The sequence below is a fragment of the Colias philodice genome, chromosome 20, assembly GCF_061535455.1.
Source record: "Colias philodice isolate Cphi_HAF_F1 chromosome 20, ilColPhil1 Martin Lab GWU primary, whole genome shotgun sequence".
Taxonomy (NCBI): domain Eukaryota; kingdom Metazoa; phylum Arthropoda; class Insecta; order Lepidoptera; family Pieridae; genus Colias; species Colias philodice.
The window spans coordinates 3,733,714-3,758,562 of NC_143105.1; the positions used below are offsets into that span (position 1 = coordinate 3,733,714).

The 24,849-nt window shown below is 31.4% G+C and overlaps 2 protein-coding genes and 1 long non-coding RNA gene across 5 annotated transcripts in view; 2 read left to right on the forward strand and 1 right to left on the reverse strand.

Annotated features, from left to right (window-relative positions):
* Positions 1-17,913, reverse strand: part of Kat60 (katanin p60) — a 39,942-nt gene extending 22,029 nt beyond the window's left edge. Inside the window, exon 1 of one of the 2 annotated variants that reach the window (XM_089707942.1) lies at positions 17,454-17,913. In XM_089707942.1, the coding sequence (XP_089564068.1) occupies positions 17,454-17,645 (192 nt within the window). In that variant the 5' untranslated portion in view covers positions 17,646-17,913. Of the gene's footprint in view, positions 1-514; positions 659-17,453 lie in introns of those variants that run through there. The other variant, XM_089707943.1, reaches the window with a different exon arrangement.
* LOC149479341 (uncharacterized) overlaps positions 1-21,800 on the forward strand; it is a 381,306-nt gene extending 359,506 nt beyond the window's left edge. Inside the window, exons 2-3 of the long non-coding RNA XR_016317211.1 lie at positions 20,031-20,804; positions 21,137-21,800. This is a non-coding gene — a long non-coding RNA (uncharacterized LOC149479341). The remainder of the gene's footprint in view (positions 1-20,030; positions 20,805-21,136) is intronic.
* Positions 1-24,849, forward strand: part of Atu (Another transcription unit) — a 463,287-nt gene that overhangs the window by 222,001 nt on the left and 216,437 nt on the right. The gene's annotated exons all lie outside the window — the stretch shown is intronic.

Genomic DNA, 24,849 nt, shown 5'->3' on the forward strand with positions numbered 1-24,849 from the left:
ATGTAATAATTGAAAATCGACAGTTTGCTGTTTCCTTAGTTCTAAAATTGGTCACTAGGTGGCGCTTTTAAAACTGCAAATTAAATAATAAGCTCAAATGAGAGCGCCATCTAGCAATAAGCTGAAATTACGGGGTACGATGTCTAGTATGACAATCATCAGTCCTCTTTAGATTCTATTAGTCCATGGTAATTGTATGATAACTGGCCGTTTAACCATACGGAATATGATATACTGGGCGGAGTGTGGATTTAAATTGTATTTCAGTAATAAGTACTATTAATTGTATAACTGGCCGTTACAACATATAAAATTTGAAATACTAGACGAGGAAAAAATACGGAGCCGGAGCAAGTGACTAGTGAATATTCAATCTTGAATGTTGTTTTAGCAATAAGTCTATTACTAAAGTAGACAAACAGGAGAAAGTATAACAATTCCCTACTAGAGCTGTATAACATTACCATTGCTCGTAACCCCGACGCATGCAAATAAGAAACAATAAATAACTTACGTCTATTTTCATTGCGGTCCATTATTATTCAAAAACAAACCAATAAAAGCACCTTGCGTAACGCGTGGGTGTTATAACACACAATTTTTACCATTAGCGAAACACCTTGACCGAATTATTCTCGAGATTATCATGCGGCAATTAAAACTACCCACATTCTAAGTTCGCTCTGTATTACGGGCCGATAAGCTGTGGCCTGTGACTGTGAGCCTTCCGTGAAATTCGCGCTGTGCAATCTAACCTCTATTTACATACAATTACGATTCAAATTGACCGATTTTATTGTGTTGCTATAACTAACTACTAAGCGCATTAGTACAATTTACAAGCAAGCGTACCTGGACTCGATTTACTATAGTAAAGTCTGTTATATGACTGAATTAAATCAACGAACGCTTTTGTTGGTTTAAAATCCGTTACCTCATAATCTAAACTGGAATGGAACTTATAAAAGTGGCGACACAATATTTATTTTTAATACATTACATAATACTAAAATAACTTCAGATAAACGTATGTGATATTAAAATACGATTAAGATATGATAATCTTTTTACGCATTGTTATTCGGCTATTAGGTATATTTCATCTTTTACAATCTAGCTGATTTGAATTTATCTTTAAAAACAAACGTTTATAATATAAAATGGGATAAAGGCTTTTTAAGGAAGGCTAAGGACATTTATTTTCTTAAAATGGTTTTAATCATAGAAATCTAAATAACAAGACACATAGAAGTGCTGTAATGTCATAATTCGTATGAAAACCGCTGTCGCCAAAATCAACACATTCAAACCGAAAGCTAAACAGTACACACAAGTAAACTATGGCTTTTATTGGACAGCTTGATTTTAGTGAAAACTAACTTATCTATTAAATTAAGCTTTTGAATATGTATCCTAACGCACGAATTTACGGTTTATTTTAGAATAACATCCCTAAGTATATGAGACTTTTTGCTCCAATACGAACAAACGTGATAATAAGAATGGTCGACTGTGTCATTCATTGTTATTTCGATTACTATGGTGACACTCGTAATACTTGTAAATATTCTATAATTTTAAGGAAAAACGGCATTATTTCTAAAAAAATATATTTTCCGATGAAATATTATTCCTTTATAAGTATAATTACAACTTGTGGAAGAATTTCCGCAATGGGAATTGCTGAAACACACCATGTATACACTCATACGTCTCCAGAGCAACTGAACAGTGACGAATGCACTGGTGATGTGCAAATCACCTGAGTGGCGACAAGGTCACGCACGCTTACGACTTCTAGTGTCTTGTTATTTAGATTTCTATGGTTTTAATAAGACTTGACATTTAACGGAATTCTGCACTTATTAAGAATAAAATGTATTTGCATATATCGCCTATTACAGACTACAAGTACATACTTGTATTTACAAATAGCCAACAAACAAGATAAGATTAATCATGGTTACTTCGCGAATGCAAATCTGCGCCTGCGCATAATTACGAGGTGTACACAGGATATGCATTCGGATGTCGGTGGTACTTGATAAAAACAACATGTATGAAGGTTTAAATGCACTTCACGTACATAATATACTATATGTAAATAATATTGAATGGAAAATAGCAATAAAATAAATAATAAAAAGTACCTATTTTTTTATAAAAAGTTTCAGTTTCATTAATTTCAAAATTTCAAGCTGTTGTTGCACATTAATCATAAATATGTAAAATATTAACTTCTTCGAAGGTTGTTAGCGTGTCGTATATACCGTTCCTACTTGTCTATAAAATTTTCAACATTTTGTCGATGTTTGCTGGTTATTCAAAACACCGTAAAGAAAAACCAAGAAACATCGCCTCATTCAAGCCAACGCAAACACATGCAAATTGCGTACATTGTTATCACAACAAATCGGAATCCCGGTTCCCTTCAAACCAACTCATTGGAGCATACACAACGACATGTCAAGCGATCGATGGAACAAAAACGCACGCGCATATATAATACGCTCGCATTATAAGTAATTAGACTCCCGTATGCGTCACGAGCCGACACACATATCGCGGGGTCAATGACATCAGCCAAGCAACTTTACAATAGAACAACGTTTGGCGACCATCCAGCAGTCCAGCCGCCGAATTAGACTAGGTGACCTGAACTCGAAGCCTTTATTTTCTTCTGTGCAAAACACAATGACGCCTAAGTGTAAAGCTAGACGTAGGGCTGCCGATTGCTAGGATACGAAATCTATTGATAAACTAGGGATGGATCAGAAAAACCTACAACTGAGTCAAAAATGAGTAAGCGTACTCTTTAAAGCAAAACTGAAAAGATGAAATTTGGCACACAAATCAATCTGTAAGTTTTAGAATAAATTGTTATTACTTGTTTATTAACTCTCTCGTTTAGTACTTAGGTGAGTGCTCAATTTCATACAGATCCGATCATCCTGAATGACTATCAAACATCCATCCACACAAACTTTCCCATTTATAATATGAGTAGAATAGGATATGTACCTGATTCAATTAAAAAGGTTATGATATAAAAGACTACGAGTAGACTTCAAAACACCGGCAGCCCTAATCCCTATAGGCCGTCATTATCGAAAATAACTGTTTTATATTAGAGAAAAATTGCAAATGTATATTATACAAGAAGAGCGAACGTCATTGTGATGCAAATTACGCATTGCTCAATTTGTAGCTGTAATAATTTCAGGTTACGCTACACTTTATCAGCGCGATAAACTGAGCAAATAATTAACGATGAGTACATATACATTTTCATAGAGCACAATATTATTTAGAATTTAATACACTATTTGCCAAGTTAAATGTGTCACTGACCACATAATACCTGAGCTTATTTTTTCCACGCTTCGATAAAATATATTGTACGCACATTTTATAAGCACACGTTGCTTTAGTGTTTTTTTTTTATGTATTTTTATATTATTTAATATATTTGCATTACAAGTAGGTTATTATAACAACGAAGTAATTACCTATTTATCGTTTTTTATCATAAATAAAGACCGTAAAAGTTTATAAATAAATCGTATCGTATTATAAATAAGTCGTAAATGGCGTATCCTCAATACAATGAATATATTTTATATTCTAAAATATAACTAGTGTCAAGAAACCATAACATTCACACTTTACTACACCAAATGAACATCATTTGTACGCAAAACTTCCACCATTACTTCTGTTAAATTATTGACAATATAACATGCTATGATTTCTCCTTCGACATGTTTTCTATTTAGAGACGTCGTAGCCATAATATATCGAAGAGCAGAATAGTGTTCTCTATTCCTTGACGAGAAAACAAGGATGAAAAGATCAGGTTGTACAAACAAGAATTATGCAAAAAAATATTTATGTAACTTTGTAGGTAGTACTCAGTAGTGTACAGTCGTGATTAATTAATGAAATATTTATCGTTATTCAAATACTTATCCATCCAATAACACTTTGAAGAGGATTGTTGGATTTTTACCATCTGTTACAAAGCTTAAATTTCAATAATTTACACTAATTAATAATAATAATAATAAGCCCCTCACAAATCTAACTCCACGTCCGCTACGAACACCTGTTACCACGTGAGGGGCGGACATTGGCAGCTTTCTTAAGCTACACACTAACCAATGACCAACGGAGCGCTAGTAAAGTAGGGTTATGCGATGCGTTTAAGAAGTACACGTATACTACCCCAGGCGGGTACCGAAGCTAATAGTGGAGGAGAATCCCGCCCTGAGCCATCTGGCTCAGGCAGAGCCCTTCGTACTCTGGGGGAGGGCAACGAATCGCAGCTTACCCAGTCACAAACTGTTGTAAGCTATAGTCATGTCAGTCAAACGACAAGTGAACCATCTTATTTATCACGTTCATCTTCCACCAATGACCTCATACATTCACCCAGTTCATCTTCTATCAGTATAAACTCATCTACATCATCGACTCATACAACTATCCCCCCGACGCTGGCAGATGTTGAGCAGGAGGCAGTAGCCACTAATCCTGCTCCCACTGCAACCAGCAATAAACGTACGCGGATATACTGGACTAAAGAAATGAATATGTTCATTTGGCGTACATATCTACAAATAACAAACTTAGAACAAAACACAAAACAATATCTTGACCCGTTATATAAAGCATTCACTGATAAATTCCCTCACATTATAGTTACAAAACAAAGAATTGGAGACCAAAAACGAGCCATTATTAACAACAAAATGCTACCACTTGACGTTTTAGAACAAATTAAACAGGAAGTTTTAAAATCTAAAGGAATTCGGACTCAGAACAACGCGGAAATACCAACATCATGCTTGACTCAAAATCAATCAAATCAAAATTCAAATAAAACTACTGCAACCAATACTACATCTAGAAATGTTCTAAACAATATAAGACCGTTAGTAACAAAAGCAGGCAAACAACGTCAAAGACTACAATGGACTGATGAAATTAATAAAGAGCTACTTAGATGCTACTATATAGTCACAATGAATGAAACTAACAAGTCAGGATATAGACCACTATTATATTCCAAATTTATTGAGTCATTCCCAGAATTAAATTTCTTAAACGAACAGCGTTTATCGGATCAAATTAGAGTAATACTCAATGGTAATAGAATATCTGTAACTGAAAGAGAGGCTATTAAAAATACAATAGAAACTCAGGACCTTAATCGCCAACCAACGGAATTGTCAAATGAAACAACACAGGAAGAATATACAGATAATTATAATACCAATCCTTTAATTTCCACGAGTTCTCTCACACCAACACATACGAACATTAACCATTCATGCACACTCTCACCCCAGGAACCAAAACATTCAGAAGACAACTTAGATGATTGATGATTTGGCACAAAATGACATTTATGTATTAAAATTGATAAGAGAAATGGAAATTATGTATGCATTTTATTATGATACAGATCCAACTACCCGCCCAAAACTTCCACGCCTTAAAGCAAATAAAAAACTATTCGAATTGATTTATATTTTTAACCACTATATTCTCAGTAAATTTTATAACCTAGATTCTGATTTAAGTCACATACACACAATTATCTACTGCACCGCATTAATTATCAGCAGAGAATTGGGATACAAAATTAATATGGATATGTCCGATGTACAACTCAGAAATCCTGTTAAGAAAAAACCGGCTTGGCAAAATAGATTGGAACTAGATATACAACAGTTGAGAGCTGACATAGGGAGGTTAACAAGGTATATTAGAGGGGACAGAAGCCCGAACCTAACAAATAAAGTCAATAAAATTTTCGAAAACGCTAAAGTACACTCCACACATGAAAGAAATAATGTAACCCCGGATGAATATTTAGATACCCTAAAGCAAAAACTATCTCTAAAAGCACATAGACTAAGTAGATATAAAAAATCATTAATGCGAAAACAAGACAACCGACTATTTAACACAAACGAGAAAATATTTTACCGAACTTTGCACAGTGCGAATGAAGATAATGGTAGTGATCTTGCTCCACCTGAAAATGAGCTCAGAAACTACTGGAATGATATTTGGGGAATTAGCAAGAATTTTAACGAAAGCGCCGAATGGATTAAAGAAGAAACGGAACGGTGGAGTGAAGTAGAAGAAATGGATTTTTCAGAAATAACGACTCAAGACATTCAAATAATAACCCAGAATATGAAAAACTGGAAAGCTGCAGGTATTGATTGTATACATAACTTTTGGTACAAAAAGTTAACATCTCTCCATACAATTTTAGCAAAAATAATAACAGATTTAATTAAAAATACAACAACTCTGCCTGAATTTATAACTACTGGAATTACCTACATGATACCCAAAAGCAAACAAACTGCAGATCCATCACAATACAGACCAATTACCTGTTTACCGACCATTTACAAATTAATTACATCTTGTATCACAAATAAACTAGTAACACACTTAGAATCTCATAATATAATAGCAGAAGAACAGAAGGGATGCAGACGGAATCACAGAGGATGCAAAGAGCAATTAGTGATAGACTCCACAATTCTTAAGCACGCTAGTAATCATAATAGAAATCTGAATATTACCTACATAGATTATAAAAAAGCATTTGATAGTGTACCTCATTCATGGTTAATACATATCCTTCAAATTTATAAAGTAAATTCATCTATAATAACATTTTTACAAAACTGCATGGTCAACTGGAAAACATCTCTTAGGTTAAAAACAAAAACCACTCATATAACTACTGAACAAATTCAAATTAAAAATGGTATATTTCAAGGAGACTCACTCAGCCCCCTGGGGTACTGTATGGCATTGAACCCATTATCAAACCTTCTCTCTAGAAAAGGAATAGGATATCAACTTACAAATGATACTGCAGTTACTCACTTGATGTACATGGATGATATTAAATTATTTGGAAAATCTGAAAAAGAAATTAAAACCTTACTTGAAATTACTACTGAATTTAGCTCTGATATAAATATGTCATTTGGCATTGATAAGTGTAAGGCAATACATATAAAGAAGGGTAAAATAAGCAATAAAGAGGATATAATATTAAATTCAGATACAATTATAACTGCCATGGGGGATAATGATTTATATAAATATTTGGGAATTTTACAGGCAAATACGATACATCATACACAACTTAAGAAAGATTTCAGCAGGGAATACGTCAAGAGAGTAACTGTTCTATGCAAAAGGAAACTAAATTCTAAAAATCTTATTAAATCTATTAATACATATGCAGTCCCAGTTTTAACTTATTCATTTGGACTTATTAAATGGTCTAAAACCGATATTCGACGTCTTGAAATAAAAACCAGGGCTATCCTATCAAAGTATAATTACCATCACCCAAAGTCTGCCATACAAAGATTAACGGTTAATAGAGAAAAAGGGGGACGTGGATTAATTGATCTAAATAGACTATGGCAAAGTCAAATAGAAAACATTCGGAATTTCTTTTATAAAAAAGCTGAAACAAGCAAATTACATGCAGCTACAATTGAAGAAGACAACAACTTTACTCCGCTTAACCTAAAACATAAAGAAATTCATTTTAAAACTAGACAAGAACAAGAAAAACAGAAAATAGATACATGGAGACAAAAAGAATTACATGGAAGACACCTAAAAGAACTAGAAAAATCCTTCATAGATATACAAGCGTCCAACGAATGGTTGAAAAAAGGCTACTTGTTCCCTGAAACCGAAGGCTTTGCAATAGCAATACAAGACCAAGTCATCAATACCAGAAACTACAAAAAATACATACTTAAAGAAAATATACCAACAGATAGATGCCTCAAATGCCAGAGACAGCCCGAAACCATACAGCACATTACGGGAGCATGCTCTAGTTTAGCACAAAATGATTACACACATCGACACAACCAGGTAGTTCATTATCTTCATCAAAAGTTAGCTGTAAAATATAATTTCAATAAAGAAAAGCTCATACCATATTACAATTATAAACCAAAACCCGTATTAGATAGCCCAACATCTAAAATCTATTTCGACCGCGCTATTCTTACCGATAAAACTATTCATTTTAATAGACCAGATATAACCCTCGTAAATAAAATCACAAAAACTGCTTATCTCATTGACGTCACTGTACCCAACACACACAACATACAAAAATCAATTAGCGAAAAGCTCCACAAATACACCGAACTAAAAGAAGAAATCCTCCGAATTTGGAACCTTAGGACTGTTTACATTATTCCAATAGTTCTGTCATGTACTGGAGTTATCCCAACTAATTTACATCGTAGCCTGAAACTTCTAGATCTACCAAAAAATACATACATTACTATGCAAAAGGCAGCTATATTAAATACCTGTCGTATTGTGCGAAAATTTCTTAGTGACAGCGAAACTACTGTAACCGATATTTAAATCAAACCGTAAGTTACCTAGGGTCTCTTGGCTAAATAGCCCGCGCCCCTAGCAAACAAACCCCTGAAAAGGGAGAAATAAAAGAAAAGAAGAGAAAAATAATAATAATAATTCATTTATTTATTGAACATCCTTGGTCCACTTGTTAGTAACAATATTCTTATCCTAGGTTCTTATTAAGAACCTGTGTGTCGTTTTCTTGAAGTTCAGTTGAAAATAGTTTTATATAAAACTAGCGACCCGCCCCGGCTTCGCACGGGTGCAATGCTGATACTAAATACACTACAGAAAAACTGTGAACGTTGTATATAAAAATATAGCGGCCCGCTCCGGCTTCGCACGGGTATAAAATAGATAGCCGGGCGGCTGGCCGGTACCGCCCGCGCCGGCGCCGCAAACGCTACGTCCCGCAATTTTTAAATCTGTAATATCTACGAATATATTCACTTAAATCATACGGTGTAAAGGGCCATATAGATCTATATTAAATGAACAATGTATTCGAGGTATTTAATTGGTTAAGGATTAATGCTGTATTATTTTATTTTATTTATTTATTTGATTTACCAACGTTTCTTTACATCACAGATAAAACATCAAAGTTAAAATACAATTTTATATGATCAATGTAAAAAAAACACTTATAGGTAAACACAGCATGCGTAAAGTAAGTTTAAAAGTATACAATTAATGAATTAACTACTAAGTATCTTAAACAATGAAAAAAAATATAATTGGTTAAAAATATATTAATTATATAATTGGTTATTTGGTTAAAAATAAATAGTATTGGTTAAAATCGCATCGAAAATTAGCCATTATTTGTCGTAAAAAGTAAATGACAAAAAAAAGTTATTGTGGGTTATCCATAAGAGATAGACATATTATACCATCGCGGACTTTTCTGTAGACCTTTTCAATGTGTATAATACTTAGTATATTATTTTGATAAAACTCGTATGGTTCAGCCTGCGTTTGCAATGTAAGCGGAAAAAATGTAATTTTTTACGACATCACATTAGAAACCTCAAAAATAACAGTACTTCTCCACTATTTAATGGATGCTATTATACATATAAACCTTCCTCTTGAATCATTCTATCCATTAAAAAAAACCGCATCAAAATCCGTTGCGTAGTTTCAAAGATTTAAGCGTACAAAGGGACATAGGGCCATAGGGACAGGGAAAGCGACTTTGTTTTATACTATGTAGTGACTTTACCTCACTTGTATCGTTTGAATACTAAAGCGAGTTATTTCAGTAAACGCTTGTTTGTGAAAGCTATTTCCCGGATTACACCCGGTTAGTTTATAAGAGTCCATTTATAGGAATTTACATTTGTTTCAGCGAGTCTTGTTTATAAATATGTATTTATTTTTCACGAACTGTAGTATTAAAGCGTTTAAAATTTCTATAGATTCATTGCTTGATGGAGATGTTTGCGTAAGCATTAAATCTATGCTAATTCAATACGTATTTCGTAAACAAAAATTAATTTAGATCATGATCAGAACTCGTGACCATGCCTTAATAAGAAGCATATTTCAGCAACAATATCTACCCCAAATGCATAAAATTATCAATATTTCGTTAAAAATCTAAATCTTTTTATAATTAAAACCAAAATAACACGAAAAGGTGAAATCTATTCCACCAATATCGAATTGAAGATATCTTTTCGACTCTTACTTTCCCGTAAATTAGAAAAGATAATCGGTTCGCATGCGTATACCATTATCAAAACACGATGGCTGCAGTGATGAAATCGAGCGATTAAAATATAATTATTCACATACGACGTTCGTGATAATATGCAAATAGACGGTATAATATCTGGTACACGCGAACGCCGCATTGTCTGCATCGGAAGTTATAATTGTAGTAAAAGTGTATGTGCTTTTGTCTGTGTTTACGGAAAGACTTGTTTTGAGAAGGAACAGTTACCTCACGTACTTGCCTATGGATAGTTCAGTAGAAATTATCGAAGAAACTGATAGAACGTACCTGCTAGAATATATAAACATTGAAAATTATTTCTCACACATGTTAGTGAACTTAGCAGATCATTTTTAGCAGAGCAAAAAAAAATGTGAGTTCTTATCGCGTAGAACTCACATTTTTTTTGATCTGCTAAAAATGATCTGCTACGGGAAGTTGGCAGATCATTTTTTCAAATGTCGTTTTTTAAGGTAAAAACGCCAGAACTATTTCTAAAAAGTATCAGGAACTGTAGAACTCATCTGCACGCGATAAGAACTCACATTTTTTTTGATCTGCTAAAAATTATCTACTACGGGAAGTTGGCAGATCATTTTTTCAAATGTCGTTTTTTAAGGTAAAAACGCCATAACTATTTCTAAAAAGTATCAGGAACTGTAGAACTCAACTGCACGCGATAAGAACTCCCATTTTTTTTGATCTGCTAAAAATGATCTGCTACGGGAAGTTGGCAGATCATTTTTTCAAATGTCGTTTTTTAAGGTAAAAACGCCAGAACTATTTCTAAAAAGTATCAGGAACTGTAGAACTCAACTGCACGCGATAAGAACTCACATTTTTTTTTTGATCTGCTAAAAATGATCTGCTAAGTTCACTAACATTTCTCACACTTGATGTAAGAGAAGTTTAATTCCATTTATTCAACAAAGATAACACAATAATTTGTTAACAATCATGCCAATGGCATTTAGAATATTGACGCAAAGAAGAATACGTGATTCATCCATGTTAATAAGGAAATTGAGTTACATTTATCACTGAAAAAAATAATTTCGTACTTTATCACACAGAAATAACAAGTGCTTATTTTGCAGGGAATCAAACTCTTCGTTGGGTCCATTTTACATAGCAAAATATTCCACTTAGAGATGAAAGACCATCACCTGACAACAGGCTCCAACGTTTATTGGCACCTAAAGCATTTCACCGCTCAATAAAAGTACAATATTGCAACCAATTTCACTATAAAATCCGTTACAAATCTGTACTGGAAACATACCGGTTTCTCACGTTTTTATTTCGATAAAAAGTATCGTATTCATATGAAACGAGTATACTTTCCAGTCGTCCAATGAACTTGTACTTGTAGAACCTGACCGTCCTATTTAATTAAGCAGTCCAGGTCTTAAGAATACAAACGAGCTACGTTTTCTGTATAATGTCTGTCTGCGACTGGTTTTATATCAGCGCATCAACATTTATAACTTTATGAAATCTATGAGCTATAAAATATCTAATGTGCAAAAAATTTAGTAGCAAGATAGTTTTTCATTTAATTTTTTACACATCACCTTATGGAATGTAATTTGGGGATAAGATTAGATATAATAACATAATCTATGATATAATTTGTCTATCCTAATATTTAAGGTGAACTATGGACGATACTTGTAATACGAAACCATTTCGTAATTATGTAGTATTAAATTGCATAGTGATTGCTTAATTCACATATTTTAATAATGATAAGGTCACTTCAGTACATTTAACTTTTACTATTTAAATAATTTATAGTACCATACCTTGAAAATTATACAGGCCGAATTGAGAACCTCCTCTTTTTTTAAAAGTCGGTTAAAAATAAAGTTATAGAGGTACGAGGATGATAAAATTAAGTTAAGGTAACGCTTACGTGAACAACTAAGCTTCCTTATTTACACTATCATAACAAAACTATATTTTGAAGATTATTATTTTAATAAAAGGACCAACATAAAATCAAACATTTATAAACTCACAGGAGAGCATCGCTCCTCTATCTAGGCGTCGAAGGCTAGTTGCATTCCAGTATATTTTCTCCACAAATTACTTTTTCTCTACTATAAACCTGTAGACGGAATGTTGTCAGTTCACGGTTCCATATAAAAAAGCGGTAAACGCGGTCATTATAGTTTATACATTAGTTACGGTGGTGGTAATCTTTATAGGCCCTTCGATTCTAGGGTTGACTTCGGTAAAGTGAATCTTCATTTTTTCAGATGAAAAGTTTGTTAATTACAAGCAGCGGGTGATATATAGGCTTGAATCAATAACATTAGTTTATACACTTTTTATAGAGGAAAAATCATGTAACGATTTCTTTATCGAATAATTTACCGTCCATACATTTAACCATAACAATAATAACAATGTAAATGTAGATAATATGTGAGAAAAAGTATAAATTATATCAACATCTAACAGTAATTTATAACAATAGAAAAGTAATCATTTTGAAAGTATGTGACAACCACTATAAAGTAATTTTTACTGTCAACGATTTCACACCCTTTTAAATTCCACAATTATATTCTTGTTTCCTTTAGTATTTACTAATTATATTAATTCTCCTCATTAAATATACAAATATATTAATGAATGTATCAGCATATTTAAAACCATTAAAAGCGACCTCGGGTAAACGACCTTCGTCAAGTACACCTATAATCTTATTCAGACATTTTATAAAACTTATTATGTACATACATGTTATTCATGCAATTATGTAATTTTATAAAATTCTTAGACAGTGCGCGCACGAGCAACTTTGTCTCCGCAACTTTTTTGTCTCCGCAACTATTTTGTCTCTCCCACCCATGGGCTAGTATGAAAGTGCGCGCACGTAGCGACGCAACTCCCCATACAAATTGATGGGAGAGACAAAATAGTTGCGGAGACAAAGTTGCTCGTGCGCGCTGGCTCTTAATATTCATCGGTAATTCAAGAAAAGTGTCAACTTCCATCCTTAAAATTATTAACAGTAGACAAAGTGCTACTTCGGTCATCGCGCCCTAGTAAGTACATAATTCCCTACAAATCCTTGAGTCTTACTTTGCACCTCACATTAAAGGCTATAAAGCTATTAGGTATTGTTTTGCAAATGAAACTTTTTTGGACTATTAAAAACTTTTTGACATTAACACCCACAAAACTCGAAACAACCGTACCAATATTGCGTGAGAAGAAATGAGTTAAACGGGTCGAGAATGTGGCACAGACTATAAAAAACTATACAGTACAGCGCGATAAGTGATAACCCTGGAGGTTTCGTGAAAAGCGGTTCTAATATTACATTACAAAAAAGCAATCGAGTGTAAAAACTCCTTTGTTGGGTTTCACTGCGAGAAACACTAATTTGATAAGTGGCAAGGACGTGGATGTTTTGTGTGCCTACTTCTTGTTGCTTGTTACAGGAAACCATTTCGTATCGACTTCGCGGTACTAAAATTAACATTTTCATTAATTATTTCCTGAAGAATTAATGACGAGAAGGCTTAAGTTGAGGGCTAGAAAACAAGAAATTATAGGAAAAATAGATAAGGGTTAAAATATTTTACGTATTTTTTACATATAGGAAAAATAGATAAGGGTTAAAATATTTTACATAGAAAATTGGTAAAATATTCATAGAATTAAATGAACAAATTATAGCGCAGGTGGCTTAACAACCCTAAAGGATTTAGCGCAATATTATGTTATTTCTTCAAGACAAACAAACTTAAAATATTTTCTTTGTAGCGTAAGCTTATCCGAGTTTGAGAACTTTTTTAATCACTTATCATTATCAATTACAATTATGTACATCTAATTTATGAATTTTGACTCATTTTTGTACTCATGTTTATCGTAATTTGCATATTGAATCAATTCGAATTCGATGGGATAATTATTTAATTTAATAGTATTGTTACTATCAAAATATAATGTAGTACTTCAACAATTATAATCCATTATACTACCCTCAGTGTATTCTTCCAACATTTTAATGCTTATACTCTTTAACTAGAGCAAACATTATAACTCATTTATTTCAGTGAATTATTTGCAACAGTAACAGGACGTTATGCACTATTATCGCGATAATGTTGAGTCGTATGCAAGTGTGATAAGCCTTCGTTAGTTAAATGAGAACTCATGGTTAGTGTACATATATTCAGAACTAGTGCGCAAGGATGATTGTTGTATTTGTTTACTACTATACTTACCTTTTAGAGAATGACATATATTATCATCTGGATGTTTCCGAATCTATAAATTGATTTATTAGCAATAAATGAAATACTATGTACTGTATATAAAATTATTCCTAATAAACCTACATACAAAAGAATGTACACATAAATTTTTAATAAACAATGACACTGAGCTATAAGATTATACATAATATTATTGGTATTTTTTCTATTAACTATGCTTCATTCTTGTTTGAAAATCAACCACCAATAATACCTTGTCAGTATCAAAGGTCACTATAAAATTAGTATGCGTAAGTAGATACTGCAGTCTTATTTCCTTTTAAGTATTTACATATGCAATAGAATGATTGTACAAATACGTAAATATATTTAAAGTTATATTTTCACTATTTTTTTTAAATAATTATGAATAAAAAGCAATTTGAAAATTGAATTCCTGTAGTTATTATCGACTGGGGTTGAACATTGAAAATAGAATATATTATAATTATGTACATTTGTGTACATATGATACCTTCCATAGAATTAACTTTTCTAATGTAACAAAAAACATATGTAGTACTTTATATTGTTCAAATTTGTATAATAGAAACTCGAGAACGGCTAAACAATTTTAATAATAAATTATAATTGTTTAGCCGTTAAAACTTATTTTTTTATAGAATACTAGCGGTCCGCCCCGGCTTCGCCCGTGGTACATGTTTACGTTTTCTCTAATAATGAGCTTTTACTAAATCAGGCACACTTCTCGAACTCTATATCTTCTCTTGTATCGGCTTTTCGGTAGTACATATTTCAAAAGAAAAATAATTATATGTTCTAAGTTTAATATTTTACAGCATATTCAAAAGCAAAATGATGTCGATATAAACATTTCAGGTAGTTCGAGAAGTGTGCCTGATTTAGTAAAAGCTAATTTTCACACTGTTTGTATGCATTTCCTGAGAACATTTACTATGGTGGTGTTTATTTTTTTTTACACTATATGAAAGTAGAGATTTCAATGAATAAAAGGCACCCCAAGTTTTTGAAAAAAGCTGATATTTTGACGGGTGACTTTTCGATTGAAAATTAGGTTGTTTTTTTGGTATTAATTCAAAATAAGGCGAAAAAATAAATATTTTCAATCAAATAAATTACAGTGTATTTGGGACATAATAAAGTAAGTTTTCACCAAATTTCGTAGAAAAACAATAAATTTTGAAGTTGATAAAAATAAAAAACCAAAAACTTGGTTTTTTGAATTTTTCACCTAAATTTTGAGGTTATGTGAAAAAATTGTGAATACAAAAGTTGTAGATCCTTTTATTACCTACAACTTTGCCATTGAACTTTTTTCCGTAGGACTTGTAGTTTTGTCGGAAATCGAGAGAAACCATTTTTTTCTCTAGTCTAATAGAGCATTAATTTTGTCTATTTTGTTTTATATATATACAATTTTAAAGTTATTAGTATGCACGTAAAATCGACATTTAATCTCATAATAAATATTCAGACTCACACAGTTGTCATATGTTTTTTTTCTTTGCTGGTTACTCAGTTTCATTATATTAAACAGGTGCAAGTGACAAATAATTTATGGACTAAAAGTAGACATGACTACATGTTGAATACTTTTAATAATGTACTTATGTATTTATGAAAATTGAATGAAAGTTGAATGGATTGATGGGTTTGAAATTCTAAGAAAAAATAAAATAATCCTGGAATTCATGTAAGATATTTTTTAATTATTTTAATATTCAGATGCCATAGCCCAATTTGCATAGTAAACACGAATAGGATGACCAAGGATACAAAGAATATTATTTTTGCTATGCCTATAATATGGTAAATACATAAAATCTCCTTTCATCACAATATTATATTCCAGGTAGGTAAGCAAGTAGGTTTAATATATCAATATTATATGTTCAATAAAATAGGCAATTATATTTAATTTTTTATAACACTAACCTTGATGAGTCATTACCTCCAATATTCTGTGAAGGTAACAATGAACCCAAAACATCAATATAATATAAAGGTGAAAGTTCAAGCACATAATTAAGTGCAAAGAACACATTAGTATCTATTACACTAATGTTCTAATATGTATAGGTATTTACATAACCTGTGTATAAAATAACTTATTTTTAAGTTTTATACCTGATATTTGATTAAATAGATTGATGAGTTAACGTAACGTAATTAATGAGATAACACAGATTTCTTAATTTTTATTTTTACAAAAATTTGTTCATATTGTTATATATAATTATTACAAATATTTCAGCAATCCATTTCATATACATCTATTGAAATATGTAGTATGTAAGTTAACAAAATTTAAATTTATTTCACTAATTTATGATTATCTATCCAATATTATAGTTTTTCACAATGATTTAATTTTTTATGTTATAGAGGTATATATATCATAAGTGTCCAGCCAGGACCATTTTAAAAAAAGAAATGTGAATAAAAAAATAAAATAAACGTGGGATTAATCATAATTTCCACTGGTGCAAGAATTTTCAGTCTTATTTTCATAGTTTTTTTTATACATATATTTTATCAAGCATGTATTTGATCACACATCTAGATGATATAAAATATCTCAATGTCTCCTTGAAAAGAATCAGATCATATAATATATGGTTTTGGAAAGACATACGATGGTGGTTCCTGTTTATTTCAATTTTTGTATTGTATAATATGTATTTAATATTAGCATAAAATATGGCAAAAATAATAAGTTTGAATTATTATAATTAAAACTTATTCATTCACCTTGAACAAAATATAACCATTATTGTAATATTATAAAAAATGAATTAATATTTGTGTTATTATAGACATATTATAATCAATGTACAAACAAGACTTTATAATAAAAGCAAACAGCAAGATTAACACAGCAATACCAGTACTTAATGAAAAATTCACACCAAATTAGCACTCCCTAGGTGGCCTTCTGTATTACACGAAATCAATTAGTTTTATCTCAAATGGTATTGATATACAACTCGAGGTGAATTACTCAGATTATTAACCAAAATAAAATCTTAACTTACCAATTGCCACTTGGACTTTCGAGTAGGGTCAGCTATCGTAATGAGAAGTCTGTGGATCATCTGAACTGTTCCTTCATAGTACACAAGAGCCGATTCGTAGTTCCCCATCAGAGCCATTTCTCGAGCCAGCTTCGTGTTCTCGCAAATTTCCCCAACAGAAACTGCCATTATTGTCATTCCCGCTGCGTACATATAACTTGTTCTTCCACAAAAATTTTACTTTTCCACACGGAGAAAGACTGAATCGCGTGTGGCAAACGATTCACAAGAACTTTTCATATTTTACACTAGTACCGTCACATTATTATTAAACAACAAATTTCTCATTGAAAACTGTAGAAATTTTCATGTAAATTCTTATCTCATGGCAACGGGAATTTAAAAAACTATCCGTTCTTCAAGAGACAAAACAAACTTTATCAATTTTGTTCGACGACTGCAGAAATGACAAATCCAAGACAAATCGTATATAATTCGTAAATCACACAAACCACAGACAATAGATTATTCGGTTCAGAAACAGATTGGAAACAGATAAGGCAAAAGACCAATTCACAAATAATAATTATTATTATTTCAAATAATTATATTAAATATGTACATATTTGGATCTTTTTACTAAAAACAGAATGATTTCGTTTGCGAATTTGTTATTGTATTTCGTACGGTAAAATTTTTTTGCTTAGATTGGCAGTTTTATAATTTTAAGCTAAGATTCTAAGCAAGACCCTATGATTTCAGCTTCCATTGAACCAGAACACATATTATATTACAATTATATTACCTACTAGCGGTCCGCCCCGGCTTTGCCCGTGGTACATATTTACGTTTTCTCTACATAAAAACCATCCTCGTACTTCAAGGAATATAATAAAAAAAGAATCATCGAAATCGGTTCAGCCGTTCTCGAGTTATGCGCTTACCAACACATTTTGCGATTCATTTTTATACAGGGTGTCCCACTGTTGGTATACTAAGCTCAAAGGAGGTTATAGTTTTGCATACGCTGAGTAAGTAAAAAATACTTATAAAATTTCAGACGCATTTTTTTTTTCAAATAGATGAATTCTTAAAACTCTATGTGTACACCCAACAAGCAACCCGCCCAGCTTTGCTACCAGCACGTGAGCTATCGTTTAAGATTATGTTTTCATAGACAAAATTCTCACATTAGAGAAGCGGAATATGCAGGCTGCGCGAAGCTAGAGAAGAAAACATGGATTTTCAGGAAAAATTTAGCAAAATATTTTTGGCGTAATTTTGTTGTTTAAGTATTTTTTACGTGATCAGTGTATGCTTAACTACAAGTCCCTTCGCGCTTAGTATACCAATAGTGGGACACCCTGTATACAGGGTGTCCCACTGTTGGTATACTAAGCTCAAAGGAGGTTATAGTTTTGCATACGCTGAGTACGTAAAAAATAATTAAAAAATTCCAGACGCATTTTTTTTTTCAAATAGATGAATTCTTAAAACTCTATGTGTACACCCATAACAAGCGAGCCGCCCAACTTTGCCACCAGCACGTGAGCTATCGTTTAAGGGGCCCTTGTTCAAAATGTATGTTTCTAAATCATGGTTTTTGGATATAAATCATCATATTTAAAATCCTAAAAAAATATATAGCACAGATAAACGTTTGATCTAGTGACTTTTTTGGATAAAAACACAATATTAAACATTTAACTCGATCAAAAAAAAATCAGAAGTAACATCGATTTTGAAAGCATAATCAGTTTTATGAGAATTAGGGGAACGCTATGTTTATGAAAATTTTACATTTCATTTACTAATCAGGTTTTACAGGGAAATTTTTGGATAGATTTATAATTTAGCCCTTATTTTTTTCTATATAAAATATAATACGTAAAATGCGACTCGCGCGCACCACGTCAGTGCCGCCAGAGTCCAGCCGGACGTCATCGAAGGAGGACCTGTGCTAGTTTTGCTCCCGACCACGTTGTAGTCGCCGCTCGCGTATTAGAACCGAGCGGCGAGTAAAACGGCGAGCACGTCACGGTATAAATAAATCAGTAGTTTGATTTTGTTTGTTATCCTAGGATTATTGTTGTAAATATAAATTAACTTCTTATTCTATTAAACGAGCAATATTTGCATATTAATATATTTGTTTGTAAATACAGTGTGGAAATTTTCGATGGGCCCTGGGTGAAAGTACTAGAAATACTGGAGATAGCAAATTTCCTTTATTTTTAAAAAGAAATAGAACTGCATTCAAAGATTTTCAAAAATTCATTTTCTTCGACCGGGAATCGAAAGAACTATAAAATCCGTTGCGTAGTTTCAAAGATTTAAGCGTACAAAGGGACATAGAGACATAGGGACAGTGAAACCGACTTTGTTTTATACTATGTAGTGATTTAAAAAAATTACCTTGTAAAATGTTTTAAAAATTACCTTGTTGTAAAATAGTCACACTTTTTTAAGTTGGTTGAATACACTAACATACTTATTACATACTTATATTCAATTACATATTATTTTGCCTTTTTTATTTGTTTTACTTTTAATTATTATTACCAATATTTTCAGAAGAAAATAAATTAATGTATCCAGCAGGGCTATTGCGTATCTCATTTGACATTTCATAGTGATGATAACTTTGCACGGTGCTCAACGATTTCTTGTCAAACCATGTTTTTCGTATTGGCTATTTTAGTTATCAACTGAAATGACGTCATGAGCACCAAATCAACTTGAAAGCCACCGTAACACATTTGACAGGTGTTTTTGTATCGATAGTTTATAAAGTGGTATTCCGTAAGCCAAGTGACCATCAAAAGGTTGATCACTATATTACTGTGAAAGGAACTAGTATTGAGCAGTGTTTTGTAAATTCTCAGTGATCGACACTATAATCCGGATAAGTTAAATATTAAAAATATATGAACAATATATAGGAAGAATAGCACGTATATGATTTAACGTCTTATTTCAAGTGTTTCTATACTATAATCAACAAAAAATATAAAGATAACATTGAGTTAATATGTACTATCAACTATGATAGATAATAATTTTTTAAGTATAAATATATAGCCATTTTCTTTTTTCCAAAAGGTTTTTACTGAGCAATAGAAGCGTAGGTATCCATATATTTTATAAAGTATGGCCCGTGCTTTTTTACTTGGATTTGCGGAAGAAGAAAGAAAGAGGAAAGCATTAAGAATTGAAAGGCGACGCTTACGTGATGCTAGTGATCCTGTGGTGATACTTTATAGCTGCCTGAAAGAGAATTTATAGCGAATTTTCGTTTGACAAAGGCTGGTTTTCAACTGGTGGTGGAGATGTTGAAATAGGAAACATTTTCCTTCATTGAATGTATTAATAGTAAGTCTAAAAATATCCATATCTTTTGTTTTTCCTTTTTTATGTGTAATTTATTACTGATGACTTACAAATCAATAAAATTACTATTCAACATTCAACATTAATAATTATCTGTATTAGGTTTAAAATACATTAATAACTCATTTATAAATACTAAGATATACCTACATAGAAAATAATACAATAATTAATGTATATCTTTTCAGTTATGTGATTCCAAATTAAACATAATGTATGTGGAACAATTATCATTAAATACTAAATCTTCATTTAATTTCTGTGAGTATCATATGAAGTATGCATAGAGTATAAAATATTATACCTGTTTTTAGGTGACTCAGGATATGCGCAATGGCCCTGGATGATGACAACAATATTAGGAGCAGGACCTGGGGACACCTGAAGAATACTATACCAACCTTCATTGCCTTGTCAGGAATACTGTTGAACGGTGTTTAGTGTTATTCAAAGCACGTTGGAGTTGTTTGTTGGCCCATAGAATACTTCATTATGATCCAGTTACTGCTGGTAAAATAGTGAATGCATGTGTTGTCCTGCACAACATTGCAAATATGCAGAATGCCAAAATACCCGAAATACAGGCATGTCTCAGGATTTAGAGGAGAGGATGCTATAGTTCAGGTTATACAAGATCTTACCAGAGAACAATATTAGTACAGAGACTATGTAATTCAAGAAGATGTTATGTTAAATAAATATTTATTGTGCTTAAAAATGTATTAGTTTTAACTGAAAATTATTTATACTTGTATTTGTGATTAAACATATTTTCTTACTTAGATAATATTATAGCTTCTAATCGAATATGACAATATTTCTTGTATAATTTATAAATTATAATACATTGTTAATGCTCTGATATAAATGTGATGTAGTTGTCAATTAGGTAATAGTTAAGACAAGGTATTTAAGTAATTAAACTTTTGATATCTAAAAAAATATTTTTTATTTATTTTTAAAGAAATTTACACCATAAGGATTGTGTTAACTCAATAATTGTTATTTTTAGTTAAATCTAGACAGTTATTTATGAAAAACTCAGAATAGAGTTATAAATAATTAATAATAATAAATTACACTATTTAAAATCATTTTAATTTACTAATATATATATATGTATATATCTTCCTGTATCTTGGTAGGTAAGTGATGCAGCTAATTTTTCTATAGCAGCTGTATGCCTTTCCTCAACAGCCAATCGCTTGCTTTCCAACTCATAGGCCCAACGAGGCACTCTCTCATCTTGGCTTACTGAAATTACAATATAGCATAATAATTCACTTACATTTTCAAAATTAAATGTACTCAGTAGTTTCTTTGAGCAACTAGAGCAACTATTTTCGATTTCAATACATTAAAAAAAATTGTCACAATTAATTATATAAACTTGTTACTCAACTTACTATCTATAGTTTATAGAAAGGTAAAACACATTATTACAATAACAAGTATATTTAAAAATAATGGATAATTTAATGGGAATTAAATAATATTTACCTAATTCTTCTCAAGTACTGTTTTCCGACAAATCTATCTAATTTAGAAGCTCTCATGAATAGTCATTTTCAAAAAGAGATTAGTTAAAGATATAAAGACAATATAATTTGTGCTTGAAATAAATAACTTACATTTTATTAGATGTAAGTACTATAAAATAGATTTTTGTTAAACATTTCATAAATCATACAAAGCAATATAAAGAATACAAATATTAAAAATTTTCAAATTTATATTTAAATTAATGTTAATATTGCTCTCAAAACAAGGGTTATAAGACTTACCTCAGTTTTATTCATTTGTTACTGTTTCTAACTTTCAAATACACTTGTGTACACAAGACGATGACCAAAATTGTAATTGTAGACAGACCAAAATTCAAAAGTGTTATGAATTTAGCGCCATATAAGAGTAAACATTTCAAATCCCAAGTGTTCCGGTTAATATAACACGTAAGATTTAAATATGCTCACGTATTTATGGAATATACGACCAAATGTATATATTTTTAATTTTGCTGCATAATGTCGATAAAAAATAGTGACGTTCGGTGTCATCGTTGATAAGCACCGTAATACACCGTGACATGATGTCCACTTATTAAGATACGCAATACCAAATCTTTAAATTTTTAGTGGACATCAAAGTTCAGTGATCATCAAAACTATGTTGATCACTTAATGTGTCAAAATTAGACAATAGCCCTGCTGAACGAGAGTTTAATTTTAAACTTTAAATGTATGTATAAAATAGACCAATAAACCAGAAGCGTTCTTTATGTTGAGATGATGTTGATTCTACAATAAAAATGTTAGATTCCATGATATTTTTATTTCTAAGAGCAAATATTTTTACGAGAAATTAACAATAAATTATCTTTTATATTGTTTCTATCGATTTGAATAATAAAGTAAAATTTGAAAAAGGAATGTTACCTTTCAGAAAAATTTGCTATCCCTGTATTTCAAGTACTTTCCATTCAGGGCACATCGAAAACTTCCACACTGTATATATACAAACAAATATATAAAAATGCAAATATTGCTCGTTTAATGGTATAGGATAAGTAGTAAATTTATTTATCAAATACATTCCTACGATAGCAAATAAAATCGAACTACTGATTTATTTATACTGTGGCGTATTCGCCCGCCTTCATAGGTCACCGGAGTTCATGCCGCGCCGGCTCCTGCGCAACGCGGGCGCGAGCCGTCTCGCAGTGCCTAAAATGCCTAAACTTTCAGTATAATGGGCTCTTAAGATTATGTTTTCATAGATAAAATGCTCATATTAGAGAAGCGGTATATGCCGGCTGCGCGAAGCTAGAGAAGAAAACATGGATTTTCAGGAAAAATTTAGCAAAAAATTTTGGACGTGTTATTTTTTAAAAGTATTTTTTACGTGATCAGTGTATGCAAAACTACAAGTTCCTTCGCGCTTAGTATACCAATAGTGGGACACCCTGTATAAGATATACAAAAAGCAAAAGATGCAATTACATTATATTAAATTATTTAATCCCGTGATGTAATCCAAGTAGAAGTGGACCGTATTTGGTTTGTACAAGTGGCGTCTTTGCTTTGCTTTTATAGTCTGTGAATAAAAATATACTAAAAACATACCGTGTTTAATTTCACAATTATTCATGATTCATGCTATTTTATGTGTAATAAATGTACCTATTCTATTTTATAAAGTTTTATTTTTTCACCCAAGCCCTCGAATGGTAAAAGAAACTTAAAAATCGATCATTTTTTTGTTTAAGTTTCTATATTTCATTCACAATATATATATATGTCTATAGAAAAAAATGTTTCCTCTCCATTATTTGTATTTGATTCTAGCTGTATGTATTTATTTACTATTATTTCTCCTGTGGCAATCCATAGAGATATAACTTATTCCTCTGAGGATATAACGAATAAAAGGGTACCTAAACCATAAATGTCACAATTTGCGAAGTGACCTGTGACGTCCTGTGGTGACGTCAATTTACTGATTACTCAAACAAGTACATACATATCGACGATGAAGTGTCAATACTCAATATATGCTAACTACAAAAACTACATTTTTCAGTAGATAAAAAAAACGTTTTATTTCTTTTTCGTTACTGTTTTTAATTATTATTTTAGCTTACGTTCATTATCAAAGGATATAAGATATCATGGAATCATTTAATAAATGTAACTCCAAAGCTTTTTTAAAAAAACATGCAGATATTAGATATTGCTTGTAATTGTATTTAAAAAGAAAGCCGTATTTTTTAGATACAACTTATTGCCAATATACTTAGAAGAAATTGTTCTAAAGATTACAACATTTTTTTTATTTTAATATTAGGTTTTTGTATCAATACTATAGTAAAATTTTGATTTAAAATCCTGTCACTACACGTGATTATGCTTGAAGATAGTGATTTGAATATAAAACATTATTTCAATTTGTTCAACTTCATATGGACGAGATTTTCTTGCTGCTTTGGTTATAGTGGCATAATCACTTGGAACGTACCTAAATTTCTTTG